At 52.1% G+C, this 21,145-nt stretch overlaps 1 protein-coding gene across 1 annotated transcript in view; it reads left to right on the forward strand.

Annotated features, from left to right (window-relative positions):
• The window catches only part of CLCN7 (chloride voltage-gated channel 7), a 60,956-nt gene that overhangs the window by 25,682 nt on the left and 14,129 nt on the right, over positions 1-21,145 (forward strand). The window contains 15 exon segments of the mRNA XM_032781597.1: positions 696-767; positions 1,165-1,230; positions 3,399-3,531; positions 5,394-5,503; positions 8,835-8,915; positions 10,137-10,199; positions 11,562-11,645; positions 13,167-13,260; positions 14,558-14,622; positions 15,251-15,367; positions 15,838-15,888; positions 16,106-16,110; positions 17,470-17,486; positions 17,489-17,528; positions 19,733-19,871. Coding sequence (XP_032637488.1) covers positions 696-767; positions 1,165-1,230; positions 3,399-3,531; positions 5,394-5,503; positions 8,835-8,915; positions 10,137-10,199; positions 11,562-11,645; positions 13,167-13,260; positions 14,558-14,622; positions 15,251-15,367; positions 15,838-15,888; positions 16,106-16,110; positions 17,470-17,486; positions 17,489-17,528; positions 19,733-19,871 — 1,137 coding nt within the window.

The raw sequence follows: 21,145 nt of genomic DNA on the forward strand, positions 1-21,145 counted from the left end.
AATGGGCGACTGAGGGGAGGTACAGCAGGGGTCTCCCTCTGCCTGATAAGCTGAGCAATAAAAGCTGTCAGCTCACCCATCCTGGGGGGTGTTTCTGGCTGTGACGTCAAGGCTGTTCTCATAGCTCCGTGGGCAGAGTGGTGTTGGTATTGGTATGCTTGTGCTGAGCCAGTCCCGTCCTCTTTAGTTCTGCAGGAAATCCTCCGGCATCAGACAGCATCCGTGCTGTGTTCCCGGCTCTCTGTGCAGGACTCTCTGTGCCTGAGGCAGTGGTGTGTCCTGCTTCATTAAGCAGACTCTGTTTATAGCCCATCAAAGTCAACAGCTGTAAAGAGGCTGCTTCATGGTGACATCTAGGATGTTGGTGCGAACAGCCGAAGCAGACGCTGTCCTACTCATGTCTCTGCCTGAAGCCCCTGGCAGTGAACAACCCCCCAGTGTTGTCTTTGTGAAGAGCTTCCTGGCAGAAGCTTGTAGCGGGAGCTGCGTGGAAGCAGGCGATGAAACCTGTTGATGCCGCCAGCAAGCACGCGTGCTGTGAGCACCCTGGCCGGTCCCTCGGAAGAGTAGCTGGGCGCTGCTGCTATTGGCTGGGGCTGGAGCTTGGGGGTAGCTGCTGCAAATGGCAAACTCCAGCAGCCCTGCTTTGGGGCAGTGTCTTGGCTGATCTAACGCCTGATCTTTGCCTCCCCCAGGAAACGGAGGCCACTAACCAGTTTCCCAGTGAGATTCCTCACAACGAGAAGCTGCTCTCACTCAAGTATGAGGTAGGTACCCCAGGTGACATCTAGTTAGTTGGGATTAGAAAATTCTGGTTCATACTGATTTGAAAACTGGTGGCGCTCAAGCCAGCGAACGAGTGGTGCTGGGCGGGGAAGGAGGCAGTGGGTTTGAGAGGTTATAGCCTGGTTCGTGGAAAACCTCAGCACCGAGGCTGTTCTGGTGCTGCAGAGCAGGAAAGTCTCTACGAGACAGCAGGACACCTGTCTCCAGAGTAATCTGTGGGGTTCCAGGCAGCAGGGGGAGGTTTCAGCGGAGAAGAGTGCTGGGACTGGGGGCATGAGCACCGTGGGAATGAAGTAGGTTTCATTGGGAAGGGGTGGAGCAGAGCTGAATCCCCTGCTGTGTTACCCAGTGAAAGCATTTCCTTCTCCCTGAATCTAGAGCCTGGACTACGACAACTGTGAAAACCAGCTGTTCTTGGAGGAGGAGAGGCGAATCAATCACACGGTGAGTCTGGCTGTGCCCATATGTCACGGAGTCCCCGGCCGATGCTCTGGAACTACTCCCCACCAAGCCAGTCAGGACTTCGGGGAGCCTCCTCTCCCTTGGAGCAGACTGTCTCCAGGGCAAGGAGCTCACACGGCTTCACCTCCTGGGTCTCTCCTTGGAGCATTCAGCATCCTCTGCCCCTCCGTGTGCTTCCCACAGCGAGTCCACCCAGGTGGGGTCCTGGAGAAGCCACCGGGTCCTGCACCCCCACTTTGCAGTCAGACGTGACTCTCAGCCAGCCAGTAAAACAGAGGTTTATTCGATGACAGGAACACGGTCTAAAACAGAGCTTGTAGGTACAGCGAATGGGACCCTTTGGCCAGGTCCATTTTGGGGGGCAGTGAGCCAGACACCCAAGTCTGCCCTTCGCTCCTCGTCCCCAGCCAGCTCCAGACAGAAAACCCCTCCAGCCCCTCCTTTTTGGCCTTTATCTCTGTCCCAGCCAGAAGGTCACCTGATCTCTTTGTCTCCAACACCTTCAGTTGGCAGCTTTGCAGAGGAGGGGCCCAGGCCATCAGTTGCTAGGAGACAGAGCGTCAGGCATTTCTGTACACTGGCCCTTTGCTCTGCAGCAACCATACACCCTTATCCCACCATCTAGATACTTATGAACTGCATAGGGAACACTGAGGCACCAATACAGTATTCAGCGAAAACATAAAGAACATTCCCAATTCGCCACACCATAGCACTGGCCTGCCGGCCTGAGCCCTGCCAAGACTTCAGCCACCCCTGTGGAAACTGGTCAAATGTCACTGTGGGCCAAGGGTCAGAGATGTGGCTACGGAAGCAATGGGTTATGCTGCTGAGAAAACAGCTAGCCCCAGGCCCCCCAGAGGAGAGACTCTGCTCACTTAGCTCATGAGCCCACGCCGCTATGTTTGGGGCCACTTCTAGCTGTGACCATGGCCTAATTAATGCCAGCTTGCTTGGGGGAGACCTGGCATAGGACCCTCTGTCAGCAAGGGGGATTTTAAGGAAGGAAGCTGATCCAAAGGCCCTAACATCCAAAGTGGTGACATTAAATTCTGAAGTCACTGTGCGGGGATGCTACTGTTGCCGTCCCAGAAGGTGACTCCCCCTAACAAAAATGAAAGCAGGAAGGCCAAGTAGTGTGGCTAAATGCCTCAAGATCCAAACCAGGTCTCCTCTCAGACAAGACCTTGAAACCAGCAGGAAGAAGCATGTACCATGGCTGGTGATGTGTGAGGAGGCCTAAGGGCATTGGAAGAGCAAATAGCCAAACAGGGAAGAACAAGAAAGTCTTTAAGTATTTCAGCAAGGAAACCTGCCAGACTGAGCAGGGGTCTGCTGGCCCCCCGGGGAGTGACAGGAGTAAGGATAAGGGCACTGCAGAAAGGCAAAACCACGTCTTTGCATCAGCCTCTACCACAGAGGATGTTGAGGAGATAAGTGTCAAAACAGGATGCGCTATGGTACCGACAGATAAGAAGAGCGCAGTGCTGCAGAGTAGCTCCTGCCCGAACTCCTAGGGAAGATCCTCTCTCAACCTTCTGGCCATCATAGTTTCTATCCCGTTCCATTTCTATGGTGATGCTATTCCATGAGTCGATGGTACGTCCTTAGAAACATCCTGTGCAGGAACGCAGTTCTAAGCCTGTAAGCGAAGAGGCTGGAGTGTCGACTTTTCAGCTCAAATATCCAAGGAACGCTTGGGAGAGAAAACATCTTTGTTAATACTAGTTTAGTGAACACAGACCATTTTCAACGGTCTGAATGAAAATCCTTTCCCCTTCAGTGAATCAGGTATAATCCTACCAGCTGTCACCAGCTGCCAGGAAAAAGAGTAGAACAGACCAGAGCTTTTAATGTTCAAAAGAATAAATAAAACCCTTCCAGATTGTAATTGTCCAGTATCAGAAGAGGGCATGTATCTGATCAGCTTTTCTCTGGGAGCTTCCCCGCCCTGCCCTGAGTACTTTGTGCAGAACTAAATCACTATGGGTACGGCACTGCTGAGTAAGTCGCATTTCTTGGGGAAGGGGTGTGGGTGTTAAGGTGCATGACACCATCCTTCATCCTGTGGGTGCATTTGGATAGCTAGAGCATGCTGTGCTCAGGAGCAGCCGAGGTCCTGGGGTACAGGAGTCTGATCTCTCTCACAGGCGTTCCGAACGGTGGAGATCAAGCGCTGGGTCATCTGTGCCATGATTGGGATTCTCACTGGCCTCGTTGCCTGCTTCATCGACATCGTGGTGGAGAAACTGGCTGGGCTGAAGTTCAGAGTGGTGAAAGACAGTATCCTTCAGCTGTGCCGTGGCTGGGGGAGCGAGTGACGTGGGGCAGGTGTGGACAGGGTATTGCAGTGCTCTCCGGCCGATGGAACAAGAGGCCGTCAGCGCAGAAGTGAGCAGAGGAATTTACCCACCAGGGAACTCCCAAAGGAAATGTCTGTGTAGGGTCGGGTGCGTGTGTGTTGGCACTGAGTGAACTAACCCTGCAAGAACTCTGTCTTTGGAGTAAGCTGAATCTTTGGTTAGATCTGTGAATGCCCTGGGCCAAGAGTAGTGGGTGCACATGTGATCCGTGTCAGGAGGGGAGGTTTGATCTCACAGTGGCCGTACCATAAGGAGCCCAGCATGCTGTGAGTCCTGTCTCATTAGCTCCCGAGAAGTGAGGTTTCCCAAAGCAGACAGGCCTGCTGAGGGGCTCCCAACCCTGATGGGATTCTGTCAGAGGCAGAGATGTGCCTGACGGAATAATGTGATTGATTTCTGGCTGCTACCTGGGGAGTAAGGAGGGGTCAAGTCCATTACTCCCTCGGAGTAGATAGTCCAGCCTACCCTGGGTACCTTTAAGATGTTCTGCACAATTGATTTCTATCATGTTTGCTGCTTACTAATGCGATTCATGGTCAGAGAGCAGTTCTGCTCTGCAAAATGGCAGCCCCTCGCTCTGCAGACCAGCCCCGTGTGCTTAGCGCTGGAGCTGCCGCGCTATTGACTGAAATACATGTCAGCTTAGAGCTGGCCGACATCTTTCAAATGTCCAAAAACCAGAGCTATTTCAATTTAAAATCCATGCCAGCATTCTTCACCCCGCGGTCTTCTGTCCCTGGTCGGGGGGCGCGGGGAGAACTGTGGCCTAACTGACTTCACGCATCTTCAACAGAGTAGTGTAATACCCAGTTACCTAATCCCGTGGCAGGCCATGGCTACTCATTGGACTGTGAGCGCTTCCAAGCAGGGACTGCTTCTTTGCTGTCCTTTTGGCACCCAGCACGGTGGGCTGCCCCATCTCAGTTGGGCCCTCCAGGAGCTGTTGTAGCAGCTACTTGGAGGAGCAGGCAGATCCACTCTGGGACTCTTCAGGATGAAAGTAGCTGTATAACGTGGCCTAAACACTTTGACAAGGCAAGAACCCAGCTTGATTCTCCGCTCCCTCCAGAGCAGGCCCTGGCAATTAGGGAAAACCTTCTCATTCAGATAGAACAAATTGGCTGGTGGGTCATTGAGAGCATAAACAAGGAGTCCCACCACGGCCTTGTTAGTGACTCTGCATAGTCACACTACACTTCAGCTGTAGGCCCAGCCCCGCACCGGTGCATCATGGTCTCTCGCTTTGGCCTTAAAAGTGAAGGGCTAAAATCCAGCTGAATCGGAAATATCCCAATCCCTTTTGGTGCAACACCCTGTAATGCCAGAACTCAAGCATCTGGCTCCCTGCACTGCTCAGCTCAGGAGAAGATGCCCGGCAGAGGGGTGAGCTCAGGAATTAGCATTAGTGAAAATACAGCAGAAACACACCAGCCAAGTCACCTGCTTTCTGTATTAAAAGCTTCTTCACCAGGCTTGGTGCAGTGTGAAAATCCTTTAATGCTTTGATGCCTGGAGCCTGCACTTTCCCTTGTGATGTGTTCAGATTAAAGGTGTGTTAGCATGTTCACAAACTGAATCACCTGGTGGTAAGAATTTACTGCTGTATTGCATGACACTTGTCAGGGAAGTTGTTTAAACACTTCCTTGAAAGATGTGCTGCTCTGTGTGTATGTGTTTGCCTTGCAGTGTGCTCCATCTCCTGTGAGATGGTGCAGTGGCAATGGGGGGAGGAGGTGGGTTCTCCAACCGGTGATATTTGAGGTTCTTGACTGTCCCTCCCAGATATTGACAAGTTCACCGAGAAGGGAGGGCTGTCCTTCTCCCTGTTACTTTGGGCCATTCTGAACTCGAGCGTGGTGATGATTGGATCCGTTATTGTCGCTTTCATAGAGGTAAGAGTTAAGAACCAGCTGTGGGCAGGTTAGTTTGCTCACTTCCCCCTGCATCAGTTCTGCAGTGAAATGTGCAGACTCAACAGCTAGTTAAACATTCTAGTAAAATCCCCCTGCTTGGGGGAGTGGGAAGTCACTTGCAGTTTCTTTTCCTGCATTTGCCTATCTGTGCTCTGCTCCCCCTGCTGGAGCAGGTGGCTTCACAAATCATCAAGTAATTAAAGAAATCATCTGCAAACACTTGGAAGGTGGTAAGGTGATAGGGAATAGCCAGCATGGATTTGTAAAGAACAAATCGTGTCAAACCAATCTGATAGCTTTCTTTGATAGGATAACGAGTCTTGTGGATAAGGGAGAAGCGGTGGATGTGGTATACCTAGACTTTAGTAAGGCATTTGATACGGTCTCGCATGATATCCTTATCGATAAACTAGGCAAATACAATTTAGATGGGGCTACTATAAGGTGGGTGCATAACTGGCTGGATAACCGTACTCAGAGAGTAGTTATTAATGGCTCCCAATCCTGCTGGAAAGGTATAACAAGTGGGGTTCCGCAGGGGTCTGTTTTGGGACCGGCTCTGTTCAATATCTTCATCAACGACTTAGATGTTGGCATAGAAAGTACGCTTATTAAGTTTGCGGACGATACCAAACTGGGAGGGATTGCAACTGCTTTGGAGGACAGGGTCAAAATTCAAAATGATCTGGACAAATTGGAGAAATGGTCTGAGGTAAACCGGATGAAGTTCAATAAAGACAAATGCAAAGTGCTCCACTTAGGAAGGAACAATCAGTTTCACACATACAGAATGGGAAGAGACTGTCTAGGAAGGAGTATGGCAGAAAGAGATCTAGGGGTCATAGTGGACCACAAGCTAAATATGAGTCAACAGTGTGATACTGTTGCAAAAAAAGCAAACGTGATTCTGGGATGCATTAACAGGTGTGTTGTAAACAAGACACGAGAAGTCATTCTTCCGCTCTACTCTGCGCTGGTTAGGCCTCAACTGGAGTATTGTGTCCAGTTCTGGGCACCGCATTTCAAGAAAGATGTGGAGAAATTGGAGAGGGTCCAGAGAAGAGCAACAAGAATGATTAAAGGTCTTGAGAACATGACCTAGGAAGGAAGGCTGAAAGAATTGGGTTTATTTAGTTTGGAAAAGAGAAGACTGAGAGGGGACATGATAGCAGTTTTCAGGTATCTAAAAGGGTGTCATCAGGAGGAGGGAGAAAACTTGTTCACCTTAGCCTCTAATGATAGAACAAGAAGCAATGGGCTTAAACTGCAGCAAGGGAGGTTTAGGTTGGACATTAGGAAAAAGTTCCTAACTGTCAGGGTAGTTAAACACTGAAATAAATTGCTTAGGGAGGTTGTGGAATCTCCATCTCTGGAGATATTTAAGAGTAGGTTAGATAAATGTCTATCAGGGATTGTCTAGACAGTACTTGGTCCTGCCGTGAGGGCAGGGGACTGGACTCGATGACCTCTCGAGGTCCCTTCCAGTCCTAGAGTCTATGAATCTGGGCCTCAAAAATTCTTTACTGCAGGTAGTGCTCAAATCTCTGGTAAAGCAGACACACAGCTGTCATGGGCATTTGATGAGATTACACTGGAGGAGGATTATGCTGGCTGGAGATCCAGTGTTTTTTCTAAGAGGGAAAGAAAATGCAAAAATTATAAAGCTCAGGGTTGTTTTGTTATTTCAAATGTTATTTATAACCATAATTCCTCTGTGGATTAGCACAGGGGCGAATTTCTTCTATTACTGCCAGACAAGGATTTTTCCTTAAGGGCTCTGCTTTCGGCCAGCAGTCTTAAGCAAGGCACTGTCTCTTTCCAGTGTGATCCTTTATTTGCTACATGCGCACAACCGTAGGTAACAGCATCCAACATGGCCGGTAGAAGGAGCACAGCCAAATGGTCAGAGCCCAAGGAGGTGAGGTGTTAAGGACGGAGCTTTTGGGAATGCTGACGGTAACGGTTTGCTCACTGGACTGGATCCTGAGCTGGGGAGATGATGCAGCTCCCTCGACATGAGTTGACCTGCACCCGTTTACGCTAGTTCTGGTCTTGGCCAGTCTCTACATTTCCTGCATCTCCACATGTTTAAGGATGAAAAGCTTTAGGCAGAACAATGCACTTCTAAGACAAGCACACAGCAGCCCCCTTAAACTGCTGCCCATCCAGAGGGGGCCTGTAATTGGGGAGCTATTGTGAGATGAAGGGAACAAATCACAGTAACAGGGCAGATGAGCAGCATCTCTAGTGGGGAATCGGGGTAATGGTACCTTAAAGCACAGTGGAGTCTGACTTGGCTAGTGTGCTAGACCTGTTCTGCAGTGAGGAAGTTGAAGATAAACGTCCTGCCCTGTCTAAAGGGGAGGTGGTGGGGGAGGCCTTTAGCCATGAGGCAGAACAAGTGTAGAAATAAAGGTTCACACGGCACTTGTAGGCCCCCTGAAAGAGGCGGCCAGCTTTGCTCTTTGTCACACCCTCCCCTTTTGGAGCAGGTCCTGAATAGCCTGAACTATGCATGGTGCTCCGGCTGTTGCTCAGTGCTGATGTGTGCTGGCCCGTGCTCTTGGGGCAGTCCGGCTCCCGACTGAGTGTTAGTTCCCAAGTAGCATTGAACAGCAGCCTGGTCTAGCAGCATCTCTCACTTTCAGCTAGGCCGTCGCTCTCCCGTCAAAGCACCTGGCTCTTTCTATAGAGTTAAAGGAAGCCAGGCAAATCTAAACCCTTCTGCGGCCCTGCTCCCGTTCAGCCCTCCACCAGAGGATCTGCTGAGCTGGCTGCAGCGGCTTCAGTAGAGTCGTCCTCTCCTTGGAATTGGTTTCTGGAGAACATCTCCTGAGGCATGGCCTGTTCCCTAGTTGCTTTCAAAGAGGGGAACTGCCTCATCTCTTATGAATTGATTCAGTCCACCCTGCTTCAGTACTCCTGGCAGATCTGACAAGTGATTGGCTGAGACTAGAGGACAGCTAAAAAGTTACCTCTAAAAGCACAATAGAGATGATGCCAGAGGAATAATCTCTCCCTGAGATTCAGGGGGCTAATTGCAAATCCCACTCCAGGGAAGGAGCGACTGACTAGACGGGCCCTTGCCTCTGGAACATGCCTGGCCAGCTGTCGGGGATGGGGTGGATGGGGTATGATCCGTACAGGAAGCAAGGCTCAGACTGCCCCAAAAGAGCTGTCATGTTTTCCCCCTTGCAGGGGGTAGGGTGCTGAAATGGTCAGGGAGTAGCCTCTGGCCCTTGCTGCTATCTGGGATGACGGAAGCCACTGTGTAATGGCTGATGCTAACAAATTCTCCCTGTGCTTCTAGCCTGTAGCCGCTGGCAGCGGGATTCCCCAGATTAAGTGCTACCTCAATGGCGTGAAGATTCCTCATGTCGTCCGCCTCAAGGTAAGACACTGGGTTTTGGTGCGAGTGCACTTGGCAGTCCTATGCCCCATCGTCCCTCCCGCACACCAGCGTGGTAAGGCAGACCAAGAGGCTGGCACCATGCAGGAGCTAGGACTTCCTCCTCTGGCATTCACCAGCCTGGTCTGCCTCCACACCATGCCAGTGCCCCCGTGTGCTGCCAGCTCCCCGCGCTTGTCCTGTCCTAGCTCTGCGAGGACATCCCTTGTTCTCCCATCTGTAACTAAGAATAGCATCTTCTGGCGGGGAGGAAACTGGCCTGAGTCACCAGCTCATGACCCCAGCGGTCGCCATCCTGTCCAGCTTCGTGACTCATCTTGGGCAAGTCCCTTCACCTCCCTGGGGCTCTGTCTAATAAACATACCAGTGCAGATCCCTTTGGGGCCGTCTAGGGCGAAGTGCTAGGTAACTGCAGTATCACTGCTGGTACTGACTGTGCCCGGGGGGTGCATGTGCATGCTTGTGTCTTGTAGCCTCCTGTGCTCTCAGCCCAGCGTAGGCTGCTGCTCTCCCACGCGCTCCCTTCCAGTGGCAGTCAGTCATTGCGTGCACCCATTGGCAATGAGAATGTTGTCTAAAGGCATTTTTCCAGTCTGCAGGCCCTACAAAGCAACTCAGGGGCTCAGAGTTGGCCATGAGGTCTCTCTCACAGCAGAGCTTTGCAAAGTAAAACGACTCCCTTGGGTTGGATCTGAGTGCTCAGCAAGGCTCCAGCAGGCGCATGGGGGAAGCTGGTGCTGCAAGTACTTGCCTGACCCCTGGATGCAGTGGGGGGCAGTTACTGGACTGCCCAATCCTCTGTAACGACCATGACTCCTACCCTGCTGTTCCTCCAGAGAACTGGTGCTCCATGCTGAAGAGAGGCTGCTGCAGCAGAAGTTTAGATGTTGCAGCTGCAGTAGTGAAATAGCAAGCCAAAGACAAGAGCCAAAGAACTCTTTGGCATCACTGGCTTGTGCTGCTATCAATGCTAGCTTGCTAGCTACCCGCCTCACCTGTTGCCTTGTGAGTGTGATTTCCAGGGGAAAGAGGCTGTAACCCCATCTGCCCCTTTGCTCTCTCCCAACTACCTGGATTGCGGGGAGCAGCTGTGTCTGTTTTGGAGCTCTCTGCATGTCTCCCACCAGCCCGGTGCTGAGAGTGACTGCCTCATGACTCGCTCTCTCTCCTGTGCTAATCAGAGACTCTTTCCTTATTTTCCAGACCTTGATGATCAAAGTCTGCGGGGTCATTCTATCAGTGGTTGGAGGCCTGGCTGTCGGGAAGGTAATTTACCCAGGAAGTGAATCTAATTCAGCCACCTTCCCAAGCTCGCTGTCGGTGTGTAGTCACCCCCTGTGCTGCACTGTGGCCCTGGGAGCTGCTGCTGTCACACTTGTGTGTCTAGCTCGAGCCCGTCTGATGCCTCAGTTATCACTAGCATCTCAGAGTGGCTCCATCATAAGCAGTTTGTTTCACATTTATCCTGGGTCAATGACTTTGCCACTTTCCCCTTTGCTCTGATGCCCCTCATCAGTGGGCTGCCTTGAGGTGCCTCCCAGAACAGCAGGGCTTCTCAACCCTTTTCTTTCTGAGCCCCTGTGCTTCCCCCACCCCCAACATGGTATAAAAACTTCATGGCCCAGCTGTGCCACAACTGTTTTTTCCACATATAAAAGGCAGGGCCAGCGCTAGAGGGGTAGCAAGCAGGGCAGATGCCTGGGGCCCCATGCCACAGGGTGGCCCCACAAAGCTAAGTTGCTGAGGCTTCAGCTTCCGCCCTGAATGGTGGGGCTCAGAGCCCAGGGCTTCAGCTTTCTGTCCTGGGCCCTGGTGACTGTCCACCCTGCTTGGTGGCCCCCCCAAAACCTGCTTATGGCCCCCCCAAGGGGCTTCAGACCCCTGGTTGAGGACCACTGCAGTACAGCACCAGCAGTGTGCTGTGCTTTCCTGGGGACTGGGGATCAGGGGACCCTGGGTAATGGCGATGAATCCCAATGACGTCTGCTGACCTGCCATGACTTGGAGGAGATGGGTAAGGGAGTCGCAGGCCCTGTGGCTTTCTGGTTCTTTCAGTATCATATTAGAGGCCATCTCAAGACTGAATCCTACAATGCTGTCACTGCACCGTTAGGTGGCCTTCCAGAGAGTCCTGCTGGGATGTCGCCGGGCAGAGGTGCAGTCACTGGTACAGTGCGAGGTTATGAATGGGGCTTAGGTCCACTCTGACACAATCTTGGGGATCCTCTGCATCAACAGAGACAGCTCTTCAGGAGTTCACACCCCATGCTCTAGACAGCGTGGCCGTTTCTCCAGGCCTGCTGGATGTTATCTTTAGAGCCACTTGTTAGAACTAGGAAGTACGGGAGTAAGGTGAGGTTTCCGCTTTTGTTTTTTTTTGTTTTTTTTTTGTTTGTTTTTTTTATAAAATAATAAAAAGAAACCTCCCCTGCTGGAGCTGGGGCTGCTTCGGCCATAGAATCCCCGTGTGGCTGCACTCCCTCGCGGGCTGTGCAGAGTGCCTTTGGAATTGAGTTGGGGGGTGGGCGGGATGCACAGAGTTCACACTCTGAATGCCCGTGTCTTCATGGCGAGGCTACAAAAAGTGAAGCTGCCTTTCTCCTCTAACATCCGCTTTCCTGCCTTCAGGAAGGGCCAATGATTCATTCCGGAGCAGTCATTGCAGCTGGGATCTCGCAAGGAAGGTCGACTTCTTTGAAGCGAGACTTTAAGGTTGGTTAGCTCGCTCCCAGAGTCTGATGGGGGGGTGTGTGTGTGTGTCCGCACACGCTGGGGAAGGAGCTGGGTTACTGGCTCATGACATCTTGAGAGGACACAAATCGATCTCTGGTCCAGTGGATAGAATCAATATAGCGAAGTGCCCTTCACCTTCCTAGTGCGATCTAGGACCAGCCAACTAGCTCTGCTGAATCCAGAAGAGCCCGCCTTACTGAAAAGGTGAGATGGAGATGGCCCTGCTGCAGGCACGAGTGATGTGGATATCCATGCAGACAAAGCTGCTCGAGCGGTCAGCGGCAGGTGGCTTGGAAGGAGTAATACTGGCCTGTCCTGAAGGTGGCTCCATCCAGTCCCATTTGCCCTAAACTATTCCAGCTGCAGTGCTCTCTGGGTACCTATCCCACAATTCCCAGCAGCAGTGCATTCTGGGGGGAGCTTGAAATGAATATATTCTCTCCCCACAGCACTCACTGCAGCTGTGGTGGGAGAAGGGTTGTGTGCGCTGGGGAGAGCACAGAGGAGTGGTGGAACATCCCTCCCCTCTGGGTCCGGCACTGCTAGTGAGAAGGGCAGGGGGCAGTGCAAGGCAGACAGGCAGTGAGAGGCTCCCCACGTTACTACACTTAATTCAATTGGCCGCTGATGTAACCGTCTGAGTGGTCTCAGCAGACTGAACACGCTGCCGCTGATCTGTATCAGGAAGCCAAAGCCTTGATTGCAACCCCGTGATGCTGCCGTCTGGGCTAGGTGGCCCTTGCGAAGGGGCCCGCTGGCTGGCACTGGTCCCAGGTGTGCTCTGTTCGCATTGGTATGCGAGGGGGGCGTTGGCTCTGCAGCTGGGGGAAGAGTCCAGCTCAGGTGGACGGATACACGCTAGCCCCGTTCGAGCTAACGCACTAAAAATAGCTGTGCGGCTGCGGCATTGCAGGCGGTGGTTTGGCTAGCTGCCCAAGTGCATCATCAGGAGGTCGGGTGGGCAGCACAAGCTGCCACCGTGTGGCTGTGGCCACACTGCTGTTTTTAGCGCCCTGGCATGAGCAAAGCTAGCCTATATCACCCTGCTGGAAAACATGCTCCCGGTGGCTCTGTGATGTCCCCCCCGACCTTCCCCCGGGGCGCCGAGGGCAGATTCGGGCCGCCCAGCAAGGGCGTACCGGCTAAACAGGGCCGGGGAAGCCAGGCCACGGGCCCCCTTCCAGATCGCTGGGCCCCAGTAATTTGTACTGGCTTCCCCCTTCTCCCCCCCCCCATCGGCCTTGTACCCCCGCAAGGGAGCAGAGTGCACAGTGTGTCTGCTTTTATTGGTTCACATCCTGGCTGCGATGAGTCGTGCTGCCAGGCAGTGTAATGAATTATTCCCGGGGTATAACACCCCTCCACGCAGCCCGGGCAGGGGTAGGGGATAGCTCCGAGCACCGTTCTCTGCATGGGAGGAGAGCAGGCAATGTCTGACGTTACGGGAGCGCTCCTGAGCTGCTAGCAGCCGGTAAAGCCGCTGTCCTTGTGTTGTTTCAGATCTTCGAGTACTTCCGCAGAGACACGGAGAAAAGGGATTTTGTCTCGGCCGGAGCGGCTGCTGGCGTCTCAGCCGCTTTTGGTGCCCCAGTTGGTAAGATGTTTTCTGATGCTGTGTGTACCCCTGCAGGCCAGACCCTGCCCCAGGCAGGACGCTCACCCCTCCCCCCCGCCCCTCCGCTAGGGGCAGCTGGCAGAGATCTGAGTCACCGAGACTTGTGACTTTCCCAGCCCTCTTGTGATGGGTGGGTTAGTTAATCACGCTCAGAGAGGAAGTGATCTGTGCTGGATAGAGCTTGGAGCGGCAGCTTTGGGCGCTCTGCATGTTTGTTCTCGGGCCGTGCTTGAAACTGCAGCTTTCAGAGCCGTGTTCCCATGGAGCATGGCCAAACTAGAGAACAATGACGGCTCCGTCCGTCTGTCCCTCTGCTCCTGCCCATTGAGCTTGATGGCAAACAAAAAAAGCAGCGTGCAAGCTGCCTGCCTCTGCTGGGCTTCTGTCTGATGCCGAGGGGAGCCCCTGGAGAACAGAGAGAGGGAACTGGGTCCTGACATGCAGATACAGCCAGAATGCCTGGCTACCACTTGGCCCTGTTACTGCTGAGTCTGTGAGCCAGCCAAGAGAAACCTGGACACGCCAGTGAAGCAGAGCTGGGAGAGCTGTTAGCCCCACCCAGGGACTGTGGAGCCCTCCCAGGAGGGGTGTTGGTATCGGTGCGTGTTCCCTCCTCCGACGCGAGCCTGAAATCTAGGCGCAAAGTTGCGTGTTAAGGAATGAATTAGTCGCCCAGAGAGCTGTCCCCGCCCCCGCAGCAGCCCATATCCAGGGTGAACCCACGCCCAGCATTGCTGTTCCTTCCCACTGAGTGACTGGGAAAGTGGCAGGGCGTAGGCTGAGTGCAGTCACCAAAGGACACCAGGCTTCGTCCCCACAGCAAAGCCTTGCCACTGCCATGGAGGCAGGTGTCAGAACGCCCAGCATTTCTGTCTCTTCGCCAAAAGCGGCCATGTGAGATGCTCCCCCGAAGCCTCCTGGCTCCAAGTGCGGTGGTGTCATGACCAAAGGCTGCTAGCATAGACGTGCATCTGCAGTGGTGACCCTCCCCAAGGCTTGGCCAGCCACTGGCCTGCTTCCAGGGCTCAGGTTGTGGGGTGGGGGTCCGCTGTGTCATCAGCCACAGCCAGGTATCGGTCCCTAGTATGGGTATGAGGTCTCCAGCCCTGTGAAGCTGTGTCCCTTGTCTCTGCACACCCAAGGGGCAGGTTCCTTCCAGCCCATGTAACTGGGAGAGCAGAACTCACCCTGAAAGGCCCAGCCGCTCCTCGGCAGAGAGGTGGTAGCTACCCGAGCTGATCCATTACAATGGCCCCATGGCCTTTTGTGTCCTTAGGGGGAGTTCTTTTCAGCTTGGAAGAAGGTGCTTCCTTCTGGAATCAGTTCCTGACATGGAGAATCGTAAGTGTTAGCAGCCTGAGGCAGAGGTTGGGCAATTGGCTGGGCACCAGCTTCTGAAAAACTTAGCTGCCAGCTGGGGCTTTGACTGGGGGTTTGACTTGGGCTGGGGAAGGGTAGGGTGCCTTTTCAAGCGAGGGTCCTGCGCTGGGTAGAGACGCCCCCGTCAGAAAGAGACTGTCGAGTGAATCTAGGCCTTGACTGTTGTAAGAGTCTGAGGCCAAGACAGGAGGATGCTGATGGTTCCCCTCCCAGAGAAGCTGCTTGGAATCCTGCAGTGGCCTGTGCTGGAGAGGTGGCAAGAGGGAGATGGGACGTAAAGGGAACAGCGCAGAAGAGGCGTGAGGCACTTGTGTATAAGCACAGAGCACAAAGTGCTGCATGACCCCCAGGAAGCTATGGCTCCTGCCTATGGAGCTCACAGCCTAATAGACATGCTAATTTGGGCCACAGGCACTGATTGGCGGTGTGAACTAAATCCTGCCCCTCCCTGCTGTAAGAATACTTCGGGGAATGAGTGGGGCTGAAGTAGGCCCCTGGCGGATGGAGTGGGGTTTGGAGGGATGTGACGGCAGGCAGCCGAGGCAGCAGGTTGTCTCGTGCCATGATGCTCTCTTGCTTCTCTCTGCAGTTCTTTGCCTCCATGATCTCTACATTCACACTGAACTCCATCCTGAGCTTTTACCACGGAAACCCCTGGGACCTCTCCAGCCCAGGTCTCATCAACTTTGGAAGGTTTGACAGCGAGGTAAAATTGCTGGCTTTGAGTTCGTGCCGTCACTGGGCAGGCACATGCCCCGTACCAGGCATGCTCTACAGCCTTGCCAGTAGTGGCAGGACCTGAAGGCAGCAGATGGGGCCATTCACTCTCTTTATGCCCTTCCTCTGAATGTTTTGACAGTATGAGGCACCTCAGGTTGAGGGTGTCATGCTGGGGCAGGGGATTCTGCAAAGGCTTGATGCACCTAGATCCAAACTTCCTGCCGAGCAGCCTCTTGGAAGCATTTGTCCAGCCCTCAGTTGGAAGCATTTGTCCAGCTGTTGCTGGGCTCTGGTTCTGTGAGCGGGGGTTCTCTGGGGCCTGGGAGTGAAAAGCCCTGCTGCAGCCATTGCTCTAGGCAGCTGCCAGCTGTAAAGGCCTTGAGCAGAGGCAGCGACTTGGCATCGAGCAAACCACTGTGCCGAAAGGTCTCCAAACCCATTTCTCCTTGTTTACAGAAACTGGGCTACACGTTCCAGGAAATTCCGATCTTCATTGTTATGGGAGTGGTTGGTAAGCTCAGTCTGCTGGTTCAATTGAGTTAACATCTCTGAATAATCCCCTGTCCTGAAAAGCTGCCTTAGCCCACTTCCTGGGGAGAACAGGAAAGCCATTAAAAAGCACAAAAACAGAGGGCCTTCGGGGAGCCTGCTGCTGCTTGATGCTTTCAAGGGCCACAGCTAGATTCTCTGGCCAATCTTGATCTTTGTTTTTCCCCCTTGTCAGGTAGGGTTGGGATGTGGCAGAGGCTGTCAGGGTGACATTGGTCTGAGGTCTGGCCCCCTGAGCGGCTGGGGGAAGGAAACTGGTGTTTTAGGCAAAATTCCCTGCCCGCTATGAGTCTGTAGACAGAGTGTTTGGAACGTGAACCGTGTGAGAATTATTTTCTGATCGCTGTTTCCGTACAGCCCTCTCCTGCTGCGCTGGGCACAGCACACATCTAGAAATCTGTCTGTCAGCGGCAGCTTTGCCTGCCTCTACCTCAGTTCTCTGTACAATCAGGTGGCTGCTAACAATCCACCACTGGATTTTACAAAATGACCAGAAGTGCAGGGAAACGCCACGCTGGAGTCGGCAAGAATTGCTGCTGACTTTCCTCGTAGATAACTTTTCCTCGTAGAAGTTTTACCCTTTGGATCGGACTGGACCCCAGGCAGGATGCTGATGTCACCTGCTTCTTTCACTGCCCTGGGGTCTGGATGGTGGTTGGATCTCCGACCTTCCGCCCATTACTCCCTACTCAGAACAAAAACAGGAGTAATGTGGTCTCCAGTTGGCTGGCTGCTGTAAGGTGACAAACTCTCCTAATGCTGTGTTATATCTGAGCATTGAAACACACGCGTTAGAACAATGAAAACTACCATTACCACAGCAACCCTGATGCAGCCATGTTGCACGTCCCAGTATGCACTGGAAAATGTGGCAGTTATAGTCTACGTTGGGCCTCTGAATAGCCTGTTAAAATAGTGCTGTTAAAATTCTCAGTCCTAATGTTGCATTAATGCATCAGGGTGATCTATGACCTTCGTGTTGGAGAAGTAAGATCGGGCTCAGGCGTTGATTTTCCTTTAGTGAAAAAATGAGAAATAAAGGGGGAGGCCAGGTGTCTGGATGGATCTTTCTCAAGGATGTGCGCTCGCCCTCATTCTTCTCTCCCCTTCCAAAGCAGTAGAGTTAAATTTTGACTCTTTCAATTTTGAAGTCTCCATAAACTGGAGATTTGTGACCTTAGGGAGGAATGGCAGCAGCTTGTGCAGTTTCTTCTGTGACATTCAGCTTGCTCTCCTTTGTGGCTTGACACTGAGTATTACAGTAGGAAATTTGCTGCTTTTCCCTGGAACCTGCTGCTGTCAATGGCTTAAAAATGTTGTGCTATTGATAACATGTTGCTGACAAGGCCAGAGAACTGTCCAAAGGCACACTGAGTCAGGAGAAATCTTTGTCTTTTTTCTTTTCTTTTCTTTTTTTTTTTTTTTTGAAACTTGTTTAACTCTGCATGAAGAAAATCTCCGAATGTGGCATAAAGGAATATGGCTTCTTTCAAATCCACTCAGGAGGTTTTCAGCTGTTTTCCTCTTTCCTGCTTACAGTGGAATTCTCGGGGCGATATCAATGCCTTAAAATTACTGTTAACCATGTTCCGAATCAGGTAAGAGGCCAAGAGTGCTAAATAAAACGAAATCCCTCAGTATTATCATGGGTTGTGTTCAGGTTGGGCCTCTTAACTGAACCAAAGGACATTCCTTCGTTCTGTAGCCCTGCCGCTTCAGATCTGGTAAGTGACATGTGTTGTTAGCACGTGGTCACTCAAAACGCAAGTGCTTAGAAGCAAGGAAGTGACAGCTGAGGATGCCATCGCTTTATAACGCACTAGAATGGACAGCTACTATTGCAAAGAAATCCATGTTTCATCACACTGTAACTCTAACCCAAAGTAATATCCCTTTCATCCAGGGCCACCCAGACGATTCAGGGGCCTGGGGCCTCGACAGTGGGGGGGGCCCCCCGCTTCAGCAGCAATTCAATGGAGGGGTTCTTCCGCTCTGGGACCTGCCGCTGATTACCCCGAAGACCCAGAGCAGAAGAAAGCTCCAGGGGCCGGGCTCACGAGAGCTTTTTCAGGGGCCCCAGAGCAAGTGAAGGACCCCGCTCCAGGGCCCAAAAAACTCTTGTGGGGACCCTGCAGGGCCCAGGCCTGGGGCAAATTGCCACTTGCCCCCCCCCCCCCTCTGGGCGGCCCTGCTTCCATCATCTCCTAAAGCAGAGACCTTTCTGAGAAAGGAATCTTCTATTACATGTGCCCATTCACAGTACACTAATCCACCTAAAATACATATCTAAATTCAATGACTCTTCCATGCTTTCCAACTGAACTGTGTATAACTACTGTTTGTTGAGACGCGTTGGATTTCTTTAGATTCAACTGACAACCTGTAAGTATATTAACGGATGATGCAACTCCCATGTAACAGTATCTTTTTGAAGAAACGCGTAGATTCTGAAAGCTGAGGATCGACTAAAAGACTTAGAACAAATCCATGGGTCAGAGTTCAGGTGATGTGACCTGATGGATTTCTTTGTTCTGATGTAAATACTTATGTGGACAATGCGATTTTCATCTCTAGCCATTCCTTTGCTGTTCAGTACTTGGGTTACGTGCTATATAAATGCATTGGGGAACATTTTCAAAAGCTAAGGTCCTAGTGAGCTTCTAAATCACTAGATGCTTTTGAAACTGTCCCTACAGTCACTTACCTTCAAAAATCAGTTAAAATGGCTAAGCTTTCTGTGTTGGAATACCTCCCTCCCTACTCTTGGGACCTGGCTTCTCATTTATCCACCACAGCTCAGCTTTCAAGAGCAATTAATTCAGACAAAAAACATCCTGTGCCTGCTGGGAGGATGGGGGAGTGCTTGCATCTTTTGCAGATGGAACAGACGGGAGTTGAGGGATTCAGAGCAGACGGTACATTCCGTGTTCGATGGTTCTGTGCATGAGTTCATGGAGCCGGAAGTCTGCAGGACTGTTAAAAGTATAAGGGCGATTTCCATGCAGCTCCTCGTTCGTACAGCCCCAGTAACGTTCAGATGGCCTTCCACGGGGTAGGATAGCATCCAGGAGCAGAGCTGGGGAAAGGGATTGTTTATCTTCTGTGGACAACTTGGGGAGAGAGAGTGAGAGAGAAGAGAGCAACAAAAACAATCAAAGGTTTAGAAAACCTGAGCTATGAGGAAAGGTTATAAAAATAGCAGGGGTGTTTAGTTTTGAGAAAAAAACAACTGATGAGGGGAGGAGGAGGGCTGATAAGCCTTCAAACCTGTTAAGGGCTGTTATAAAAGAGGACAGTGATTAATTATTCTCTGTCTACTGAAGGTAGGACAAGAAGTAATGGGCTTAATCTGCCGCAAAGGAGATTCAGGTTAGGGTGGTAGGGAAAACGTTGTAACTAACTCTAAGGGTAGCTAAGCACTGGGACAGGTGACCAAGGGAAGTTGTGGAATCCCCGTCACTGGAGGTTGCTAAGAATAGGTTGGGCAAACACCTGTTGGGGATGGTCTGGGTTTACTGGGTCCTGCCTCAGCGCAGGGGGCTGGACTAGATGAGCTCTCATGTTGGGCTCGGAGGGACCTTGTCTGTGATTTGTCCCTTCGTTTGGGCCTGTGAAATCCTGCTGCTTGTCTGGTTCCCGCCCCTGGAAGGTGGCAGCCTGCACCAGCCACTTCCGTACCCCCACGCCACCAGCAGTGGTTGCAACCAGTCTGAAGAACTAGCTGACCTGGGGGTGCTTCTGGGAAGCAGAGAACAGCCAGGAGGTTTCTCCCTGTTCACACGGCTTGTGTCTGACTCTGCAGGTACATCCACCGCCCGTGCCTGCAGGTGATCGAGGCCATGCTGGTGGCGGCTGTGACGGCAGCTGTGGGGTTTGTGATGATCTACTGCTCTAGCGACTGCCAGCCCCTCCAAGGGGATTCTGTGGCCTATCCCTTGCAGGTAGGAAACATGGCTGTGAATCCCCTGTCCCCTGCACAGTATCTGTTCCTGACTGCCCCGTAGAGTTTGATCGGGTCACAGCACAGCCAGGTGCTCAGAGCTAAGGGATTTTCCAGGCAGGATCTCTGTTGCCTGTCTTGGAACTGGCCTCAAAGGGTCCAGGCTAGGCCCAGGCAGGGGGGAGGTCTCTGTAGCTTTTTGACAAGCCAGGGGGCTGCAAGGACTGAGGGAGGTAGGAGCGTCCCCTGAGATGGGCAGTGAATGAGACAGGGCTCCATACATGGCAGAGGAACTCTGCCCCAGGCAGGGCCTGATCTTCCTGGGCTCCCATTACAGACAGTCTAGCAGTGCTGGGCATGGTCACGCAACGCATACTGAATGAGGCTCTGCTCTGCTGGGGGAGCATGGTTTACAGAGTGCCTGGCCAGCAAGGGGGGCCTGGCAGGGTCTGGCCAGAGACTCACAGTTTAAGGGACTACAATAAAGAAGTGGGTAACTTCATCCAAACTGTTGCTGGAACATGCAATCTGCAAACCAAGCACTCAGTTGGGGAATGACAAAGGTAACGTCACCCATGCAGCCTGAACTCTGCCCCTTGTACAGCGGGATGCCCAGAGTAGCACAAGATGGTGTGTGTATCTAAGATTGCAGAGAGAGCTGTATGCTTGAGGGAATGCTGTGTGATCCATTGATTGGACAAGACTGGGGCAGGGGGCTGAGCTAAAGGTCTATGCGAGCTCATTGGCCTCAGCATAGGTGTCTAATGGAATCTAGCTGGGATTTGATGATCCATCCTAGTGCACCAGCAGAAGTGAAGGCTTTGAAAATAACATGAGCCTTCACTGCACCACCTTGGTAAAGGGGCCACTGGGGATTTAAAAATCACCAGTCTCTGATAACGTATTGCCGACTGCTGTTAAGGAACATCTAAAATTACTAGAAATCTGTTAGTCTTTAAGGTCCACTGGACTCCTCGTTGTTTTTGCGGATACAGACTAACATGGCTACCCCCCGATACTTAAAACTACTAGAACGGCTAGAGACGGGAGAGAAATGTCTCACCACCCTTTCTGCTTTCCCTGCTCTCCTGTATAGCCAAGAAGTGTACCCCATTTGTGATAGTCGTTCAGCTAGTAAAGGGAAAGAGGAAAATGTGCCAAATGCTCAGCTAAATTTAGCTAGATTTCAACTTGATCGTGACACTCTACGTTTCTGAGGTGGGTAACGCTGTACAGGTACTGAAGTGAGAGGCTAGGCCTAGTGTGCCCACCATT

This window comes from Chelonoidis abingdonii, chromosome 9 (assembly GCF_003597395.2).
Source record: "Chelonoidis abingdonii isolate Lonesome George chromosome 9, CheloAbing_2.0, whole genome shotgun sequence".
In the NCBI taxonomy this organism is placed as follows: domain Eukaryota; kingdom Metazoa; phylum Chordata; order Testudines; family Testudinidae; genus Chelonoidis; species Chelonoidis abingdonii.